Raw genomic sequence first — 9,401 nt, forward strand, 5'->3', positions numbered from 1 at the left:
TCCCACATAGCCGTTTGTTTCGGGTTAATGGTTATGTTTCAACCTACATGGAGAAATTGATGATCCGCAGTTGTTTAATCATACACCTAACTGTATGCCTGCAAAATCCCTGACTTTGTCCAAGTATACCTAGAAGAATTGATGCTGTTTTGAAGGCAAAGGGTGGTCGTCACACCCAATATTGATTTGATTTAGGTTTTTCTTCTGTTCACTCACTTTGCGTTTTGTTAAATGATGGAATAACTATCCATGTCTATTTTCGAAAGCGTTCTTTACAGCATTTTTTTCTGTTTGTATATGTAACTTCATAACTTGTGTTGTGACTATCCTTAAAACCTGCAGATAGGTCTGTAATAAACTGATTTAATTAAAATAAAATTAATAAAAATTGTGTGGCAGATACTTCAACTCAGAATTCTTCATCCGCTGCAAAAATTCACAAAGAGACTGAAAAGAATCCCATGTCAGAAGCTGCACCTCCATGTTCTGGATCTTTCCCAGTCAGGTAGCCCTCTACTTTGTGTTTTTTATTTTATTTATTCATTATTCCTTATTCTTGTGTCATACAGGAAGTAGCTGGGATAATAATTGATTATAATTAATGGGATAAATGATGATTTGCCGGGAGATTTTGTAGTAGGATTAGCATTTCAACAAGTATACATCCTCTAGAGCTGATTTCAAGTCACAGTATTACTTTGGGTAGCTTTCTGTCAAACTTCTCGCGAAACGTTTGCCATTTTAAACTTTAAGTTAGGAAATTGTAATTCTTATAATGACCCAGTTAGAGCTCACCATCATGAAGGTGGCTGGACTTTTGTGTTGGATAATGCTTCAATATTAGTAGTTTTAGGAAATAATCTCTCAACTGCTTTTTTTAATTTGCATGCATATCTATGAATCTCCACAGAGAAGACAGTGAAGATGAAGAGGAGGAGTTTGGTGATTTTCAACTCTTGCCATGTGATGAATCTGATAGCGAAAGTGTGAGTAGGGAGTTAACCACATATAGTAGATACGTCCCCTAGGCACCAAAGACCCTGACATGTGCATTACCACAACTAGCTGATTTAAACTGCCTCTGCCTTTTTCCCAGTCTCTTTTTAGGCTCTCCCAATCAGTGCATGTACTATAGACAGGCCTCACTCGTGTGTGATTGTGTAATTTGTTTATCCAGGAATTGTACTGGATGTTTTTTTTTTTAAATAGCACCAGATAGGCTTCAAACGTTTGAGGATAAATAGGTAGCCTTCTTACCTGAAAAGTATGCAGTGTCTGGATTTTTGGATTTCTGGGCTTTTCTACCTTTTTAGTTACCTTACATTTTAAGTTGCTTTGGTAACAGTATGTTATAGGTACAGTGACAACCTCTTTTGTAACACAGGAGAAAGAAGATGAGAAAGACAGCAACAGTGATGGTGAAAATGAGGAAGACAGTGAAAATGATGAAAAGGAAGCTTCTGAAGAAGATGAAGAGGATTTGCTAAGACTGCAGCAGAAAAAGAAAAAGCTGTAAGTATGCCAAACATTGAGACAGTGTATGCTTAGTTTTTTTTCTTTCTCCATGTTATCTCTCCTGAATCCATACATTGTCCTTACAGAATGACTCAAAGATTAACGGGCCCCTTTTTAATAATAATTAAAAAAAAAAAAAAAAAAAAAAACTCCTTCCTTGTATGCACCTAGTTGTTTAACCTTAACAAGCGCCCTGGTACCTATGATTGCAGTTAGTGTATATGAATGTGTGTAATGTTTTAAGACTATTTTGATAAGTCTTCTTTTGTATATTTGAGCAACACTGCAAACGTTCCATATTCCACAGTGCTCTAACTTAGTTTTGAAATCTAATATGTAGGAAGTTAAAAGACTTCATGGAAGATGAAGCTGAGCTTTCTGGGAGTGATGCTGACAGTGGCGATGAGGAAGAAGGGGAAGAGGATGAATATGAGGAAGAGGTCATTGATGAAGACCTTCCTTCAGACGAAGAATTGCAGGACCAAGTCAACAAGATCCACATGTTAGTATCTCTTATGCATATAGACTCTAGTTCATTTCAACATCGTTTGCCCATGTTCCACCACAAGGGTTATCATTTGTAGTTGTGTTCTTTGTAAACCTTATTATGAAATAATATAGAAAAAACATCTATCTTGATCATCATGACAGTATTAACCGCTCTGTTATTGTGCTACACACATGGCAGTACCATGCACCTTTATCTTCTTAACCTCCCCATTTATTTATTTTTTTGGACATTGGCTTTATTACTCAATGTGGTAAACTGCATTAGGAGTCCATGCAATATATAAAATATCAAATTTATGTATGTATGTTTTATTAATGTGTGTGGTATTAGGGTCACTTTTTTATCTTACATCTTCTACTACTACATTTCAGGAAAGTAACCATGGATGAGGACAAGCGGCGGCTGCGCCTGTATCAGGAACGTTACTTAGCTGATGGGGATCTTCACAGCGATGGACCGGGGAGAACAAGAAAATACAGATGGAAGATGTTTGGTAATTTAGTAGTGTAAAGGCTAATTTTTAAATTGGTTGTAATAGATTATCTACCTGTTCTCCTGCATTCTACACATGTAACCAAAAAGTCAGTGAGATTTTACACAAGCTTTTTCCTAGACAAGTTGATAGAATGGTGCACACGTGTTCTAGCTTAAGGTAGTACTTTGCATGCATACCATGTCTAAGTGCTTTAATTTGATCTTTGGTTTTCTACTGGCTCATGTAAATCTAAAACCTGTCATTTGATTGGAATCGCCTGACCGGTCTAACTCTCGGTCTAAGGCTTTTATACTTGGCCCCTTTCCCTAGTCTATAACAAACGTGTGGGACATAACTTAAAAAGACAGAGGGAGGTTTCCGTTAACCAGTGGAACCTTAAGGCCATCATTGTGCCGAAGAAGGTTGAAATGACTTGGATTTTAAGATACTTGCAGCAGATGTTTATGTTTATATTATGGTTTTACCCAGATGAAGCCTCTCAGCTCGACATGTTCCGGAGAGACTCTGAAGCAGATGAGCAAGAGGCGGAGAATGAGGAGCTGGACGAGACGGAAGCCAGATGGAGGAAAGAAAGATTTGAGCGAGAACAGTGGCTCCGGGAGCAGGTAGGGCACAACAACAATCATGGAGAGAATAACCTTCGGATTATACTTTCAACAGGAAAGAAGGGTTATAAGCCTTCTAATGGACACTGCTACTGCTTGGCTTTTTTTATTTGGATTGTGTATGTTATCGACTGTTTATATACACAAAAATAATGCATGCTGTGTCCCATGTGATGGTTAGATAAAAAGCAGAGGTCAATAGTAAATTGTTGTAGTAACAGGTGTTTAATCTCATGTTAATAAAAATATACTGAGGGCGAGATCAGGAGCGGGTGAGGTGGTCTAGAAACTAGTGTAAAAAAAAAAAAGTGCTCCTCTGTGCACTAAACGATTGAAAACTTCAAAATGGCAGAAGGTCTTACGAGCCCTGTTGATTATTCTTTCTTACCACCAGGCTTTGAACATTGGTGTGCAGTATAAGTGTGTGAACCTGCCATTAGATTAACGTGCCTGTTTTGTTAGAAGAATGCTTTTGTATTATTAATGTTGTCTTTTAGGCTGAAAGAGGGCATGCTGATCAGGAGGAAGATATTGGTGAAGGCAGCCAGTTCATGAAACTTGCTAAAAAGGTTACTGCTAAAGTCTTCCAGCGACGAGGTGATTTACTATTTTTAACAAGCAGATAATGAGATGTATTCACCATAGAGGGAGTACAGTTTCATACAATTTACACTATGAAGAATAACGTATATTCCCATTTATAAGGCATACCCAAGTCTGTAAGAGTTTTTGGAGGTGATCTCGCTGATTGAGGGATGCATTAAGCAGGAGCAGCTCTGCTGGTCCTTTATACTACAGAGGGAAATCGGGCAATTGAAACCACAATGCTCCTGCCAGCTCCCATTTTAATGAATAAAATATTGGGACTCTGCTGGTTTAACATAAACCATCTTTCTCTGATTTCCTGTGCCAGTGAACCCTTTGTAGGCGTAAGCTTTGTTTGTAGGGTATTTTGGGGTCTGAAATGCAGAATTTAGATTTTTTTTTACTTTTCTAGCTACTGTTGAAATGAAGGAAGTGAAGAAACCTGTATCCAGAAATCCATTTGAAGTGATAAAACCATTTAGCCAGCATAAGGTGAGTCTGCCTACAGTTTTATCGTAATTTTTTTTTTTTTTTTTTTGGTTATACACTCTAGCGGTTTCTCTGGCTCTGGGATTCGGTTAGTAGCATTGTAATGTATTGGCTGTAGCATAAAGTAGAATGAGTTTTTATTGGATATCACTATAAATAACCCTCGTAGCCCCAGAACCTTCTCATCGCCCTCTTTCAACCAGTGTTTTTGTGGGTACTCTTGTAGAATGTGTATTAACTCATCACGACAATTGACATGCCAGACATTGATGTGCCTGACAGGTTAGCTGCAGCGATTGTGTGATGAATGATGGATGGCTGAGAGGTGTGGTGGGCATATGGAGATGTTGCTGAACATATATTGGGGTGGTGTCTCTTAGTAACCCTTTAAATTCTCAGTAAATGTATTCATGAATTGTAATCTGTGTGTGGGGATCTCTGCAATCTTTAGTGGTAAAATGGCTGCATGAGGAGTTTCAAAATACCCCAAGTAGAATAACCTGGGTTCTGTACTTTTGAAAGATATGTACATGTAGGGGTGTTTCAGGCATTCATGACAGATATCAGTGTTGCAATATCTCTATCGCTAATGTAAGAAATGGCAAAATAGCCGTTGTCACGAAGGGGTGCAACCTTTCCAAAACACTCCGGTCACCAAGGGGTTATGAAGCTTGTGTGAAACTGTATTCTCCCCCTGATTTCAGATGCAGACTGGGTCCCTGTTAAACAAGCCTAAGGAAGTTTTGCAGAAACTTGCGGCAATGTCTGACCTTAATCCCAATGCACCGCGGAACTCCAGGAATTTTGTCTTTCAAACCGTGTCACCGGGAAAGAAAGAAAGTGAGGAAAAGCCAAAGTCTAAGGTAATTGAATCTTTGTGTAGCGGTCTATACTAGAGCAGAGGCACTTCTTGTGGCTGGAGCTGGTGGTCACTGGCCCCCCAATGTACTATTTGGATGTGGTAGGAAGCTCTCCCTTGTACATGTCCCATTTACACTATTATATGTGCCTGAGTTTCAGTAGTTATTCTGTTTAGAGGTCCATTTACACGTGACTCTCAAAACTTTTAGCCATGCACAATAAACTCCATTGATTCATCCTTAGTGATTACATTGCTCAAGGTATGCATCTTAAGAAAATGGTTAGAAGTAACAGGGTGGCTTTCACATTCCAGTATACATACTCCAGTATTTGTATCTTTACATGGTAGGCATTTTATGATACGTGGCAGCAGCTATGTTTTGTTGTTGGACCCCCAAACCGCTGCTAATTTTTGATCTCTCTCATTCCAGATCCGCAAGAACATTTCTCTCCCTACTCCTTCTCCGAAACGATTTAAATCTGACAACATCAGCTCTGCCAAAAGTAAAAGCCGCAGCATTTTCCCTTTCTTAGAGAGTTAACCCAGAGCTATTTTGATCCACTTTTGTAGCATTATCTATCTGTCAGATGATCTGGACAGGTACTCCTTGTGTTGCTCTTGCACAGTAATTGTTTATATACCATTGGTATTTTGTGTATATATAAAAACAAAAAACTATTCTGGCACAAAGTGCCATTTCATTGGCTGCTATGTTTGCACCAGAATTCCTCTTTATATATAATCCCTGTTGTCTACCTGTAAACATACTTCATGGGGTGCAGAGATACAATCTGAATGCATATCAATGTTCTCTTAATGTTATGTTTGTATATTGTAGTATTTCCCTTTATAAGGTTTTAATATTGCTGTAACATTTTATGTATCTTTGTAATTGCGTGTGTATAAACTGCCTTTTATTATGTATGTGCATCTCCTATGGATGTCATTGACATCACTCCTAGTTTCTGGCATTACTCGTGTTTGTAGGCGTCTTAAAAGGCAAATGCCTCATTTGTATATATAAGTTAAATAAGACACAAAATAATTGTGTGCTAGCCGCAAAATTCCTTTATATTTATTGTGATAATGCCACTTTTTGATTTTGAACCTGGAACACTTTTTTTTTATGCATTGATTGTGTTATATGTTGGTGAAAACCTAAAACTCAGAAATGTTTCAGGCCCTTGAGTACATAGTATTGAGACCTTCTTTAATTATATCTGCCTAATTTTACTATCTAGATACTTAAAATGATTGCTACTTACTGATGCAGATAAAGGAGATTGTTTTTGGAACACTGTAAAAGGCATGTTTTATATTCCTGTTTTGTAAAATATTTTATTGTATAATACCATTTTTTTTGAAGGAAGATTTTATAAATAAAACGTTCATTGCTCATATAGCTGTTATTAAATCAGGTTAGCAATTTTGTGTTTGTACACTAGAGGGCACCAAAGCAAACTGCTTCAACAGCTGTTTGCTGAAACTAGGAGATAGAGCAGTATGTGTTCTACAAATAAGCAGAGGCAGAATTCACTCAACTGAGTTTGCTACATGTGAGCCTCCTTATCACTATGAATTGCTAACAGGGATGGATCAAGGTCGCATGGGGCAACACTGTTGGTATGTATGTATACAGTGATTAGCAAGGTATTGTCACACAGTATCATGACCTGGACTCATTCATTGGGACAGGAAGTGAGATGTGGGCCAAGCCAAGGTTTTGTTTCCGCAAAACAGCATGAAAGTTAGTCGGATGACTGAATGTCCACACATAATCTATGTATAAAAAAAATGCTTACATTTGTCAGGGAAGCTACTGTCCTTGTACTGTTACACTGATGCGCATATACACAGGTGTGCTTAATGAGTACTATAGCAAGTTCCATTTACTGACTGCATCATGTGACTACAAAGAGCTTGCTGGCTCATATCACATGACAGGAAATAGTAAGCTCACTGATGCCGCTAATGGAGTCTGAGTCTCTGCGAATGCCCTGCTATAAGATGGCTGTGCATTAAGTGAGGCTTTCATCTGGACTCCTGGATCACCTAGCACTATGCATACTGTGCAACAAGTACACTGCATCAGGGCTCCTGGGGCAATTGTTTTTGTTTTTAACCCCCTTAACCTCCATTGCCGGGTCAGGCATGTCATGCAAAACGGTCACTTAACGACCTATGACGTGCCTGACACGTCATGAGACTTAAACAAGCTTAGAAAGTGATCAACCAGGTATTCAGGTTGGAGGAAAATGATGTTCAGGAACTCAATAATCTGGCTGCAGATGTTCCTTCTCTCTAGGCAGTTATGATTCTAACATTTTGGTGGGCAATTAGTTCAATTGTAAGCATTGTCGCAGCCGGTGTTTCTATTGGTGATTTGTATTGGTGGAATTTTGTTCTTCTCTCTTTACCATTCTGACTGGAAGCATGTCAATGGTGATACTGCTGAGTTCCAGGTGGATAAGGTTTGTTCTGACAGGTTAACTGGTTGTTTGTTTACATGCTGTCTGGGACAAACTAACTTTTGCTGTACCAGCCTTGTGATCAGATTTTCAGATAAATATATGAAAAAGTTTTTGTGTTAACTATTTAACCCTTAATGACTAAGTAGGTTGACCGTTTTTGTGTGACGTGCCTGGTATAGGACTGCATCAGGATCCCGGAGCCCTGTCAAAAAAAGAGTTTGTGCGGTTGGTTACAGAATATACCTGCGTGTCCCTGTAATCCCGCAAGGCTTCTTCACATTCAATTTCAGAGGTGGTCCTAGCCTCACTTGTATATTTAGCCTAGTTTTTATAGTGGCGGGGGAGAGAAGAGGAGGGAGTGAGTGACTCATGCATGCTGAGCTGAGGACAGGTTGATCCTAAACACCCAGCCTGTTTTGGAGCAGGCCCATTTTAGGCAGATTTTGGCAAGTCCCAATTATCTGTAAATAAATGTATTGGAATAGAAGCTTGGGTAAGTGGACGGGAGTGGAACACGTGTGACTGCTCCGGAGAGCGGTCACAAGTGCCACTGCAAGAGATTTTGCCACTAGTAAAACGTCGGCATACTTAAAAAATAAATAAATAAAAGTATAAGTTTCCAAGGCTGTCTCTTCAGAACCAACCATCCTGAGAACTCTGGCTCCCCTTACAGGTTGAATACAGGTACTGCATCCAACAATGCAAATCAATGGAGCCCAGTTGCTGCAAAATATAAAAAAAATCAAGTTTATTATGAACAAGTGCTAAAATTAGCACTCTTCCCAATAATCCTGACATGGAAAGGGTTAAAATACTATAATTTCAAATACCCAAGGGGTGTCTACTTTAAAAGGGGAAAAAATGCATGGTTTGGTTGGGTAAATTGGAGTGGCAAGGTTCAAATATAGGGCCAAAATGAGAAAAAAACCAAAAACTTCCCAAATGTGGCATTTTAGCCCCCAAACAACCAGGCAGCTCGGGAGATATTGCTGAACACGTATTGGGTTGATGTGTGACAGTGACATATATCAGGAGCTGTACATCCATACCTGAAGTACAAGTTGTGTGATGAAAAATTCAAAATAAATTACTACCCCAAAGTTTGACAAAGGGACATAGTAGAATTGGTACAGGGAAAGCGCTGAAATAATTTGCAACTTCTAGTTTTAAAAAATATATTGTTTGAAACAAAAGCCTGGTCCTTAAGGGCTTACATAAGCAACAGAAGAAGACTCGGAAGGTAAGCATTTGTTATTGCTTCAAGCAAGAAGCCACTTCTGCAGTAGTTCCTTCACCTTTCCATATTTGCAAATAGAAACATTTAGCATAGCTATTGGCAGTTTATTGTGCAGTTTGACAGTGGTTATTATGGTCACTGAATATGGTTGTTTTCCAGTCTAGGTGGATTGGAAGTAAACTGGATCGTCCAGTAATTCTGGATATTTTTTCTTGCCATTTCTGGCAGCAATGATACATAGATGATGACTCCTGATCAGGTAGGGTAGGAACAAACCTAAAATTATCCCTCACCTATACCTACCCTGTGTGTGTTTCCAGCCGAGTAGGAAGGAGTCTTCCTCCCTTTTTGTTTTCAATGGTCCTAGGTGAGGACTGGAAGTACCCTCAGATGGGTATGGGCCTTCAGCTGGGCCAGATTTACCCCAAGGGGTTAGAGGCTGCTTATGGTGTTTCTCGAGAGAATAAGACCCAGTCCATGAGACCCTAGCCAATATCATTAAGGGGAAGTGAAGTATCCTGAGAGAAGTCACTTGGATTTCTTCCAAAAGAGCTAAGAATCCTTTTCTGTTTAACCCCTTAAGGACAATGGGCGGTCCATAAATCCATTGAAAACAATGGTCATTAAGGG

At 39.1% G+C, this 9,401-nt stretch overlaps 1 protein-coding gene across 1 annotated transcript in view; it reads left to right on the forward strand.

Annotated features, from left to right (window-relative positions):
• Window positions 1-5,709, forward strand: part of CLSPN (claspin) — a 17,407-nt gene extending 11,698 nt beyond the window's left edge. The window contains exons 16-25 of the mRNA XM_053455950.1: window positions 400-505; window positions 881-986; window positions 1,385-1,512; window positions 1,856-2,017; window positions 2,398-2,519; window positions 2,991-3,127; window positions 3,625-3,724; window positions 4,125-4,204; window positions 4,906-5,064; window positions 5,494-5,709. Coding sequence (XP_053311925.1) covers window positions 400-505; window positions 881-986; window positions 1,385-1,512; window positions 1,856-2,017; window positions 2,398-2,519; window positions 2,991-3,127; window positions 3,625-3,724; window positions 4,125-4,204; window positions 4,906-5,064; window positions 5,494-5,604 — 1,211 coding nt within the window. The 3' untranslated portion in view covers window positions 5,605-5,709. The remainder of the gene's footprint in view (window positions 1-399; window positions 506-880; window positions 987-1,384; window positions 1,513-1,855; window positions 2,018-2,397; window positions 2,520-2,990; window positions 3,128-3,624; window positions 3,725-4,124; window positions 4,205-4,905; window positions 5,065-5,493) is intronic.
• The last annotated feature ends 3,692 nt before the right edge of the window (window positions 5,710-9,401 follow it).

The sequence above is a fragment of the Spea bombifrons genome, chromosome 2 (genome assembly GCF_027358695.1).
Source record: "Spea bombifrons isolate aSpeBom1 chromosome 2, aSpeBom1.2.pri, whole genome shotgun sequence".
NCBI classification, from domain to species: Eukaryota; Metazoa; Chordata; class Amphibia; order Anura; family Pelobatidae; genus Spea; species Spea bombifrons.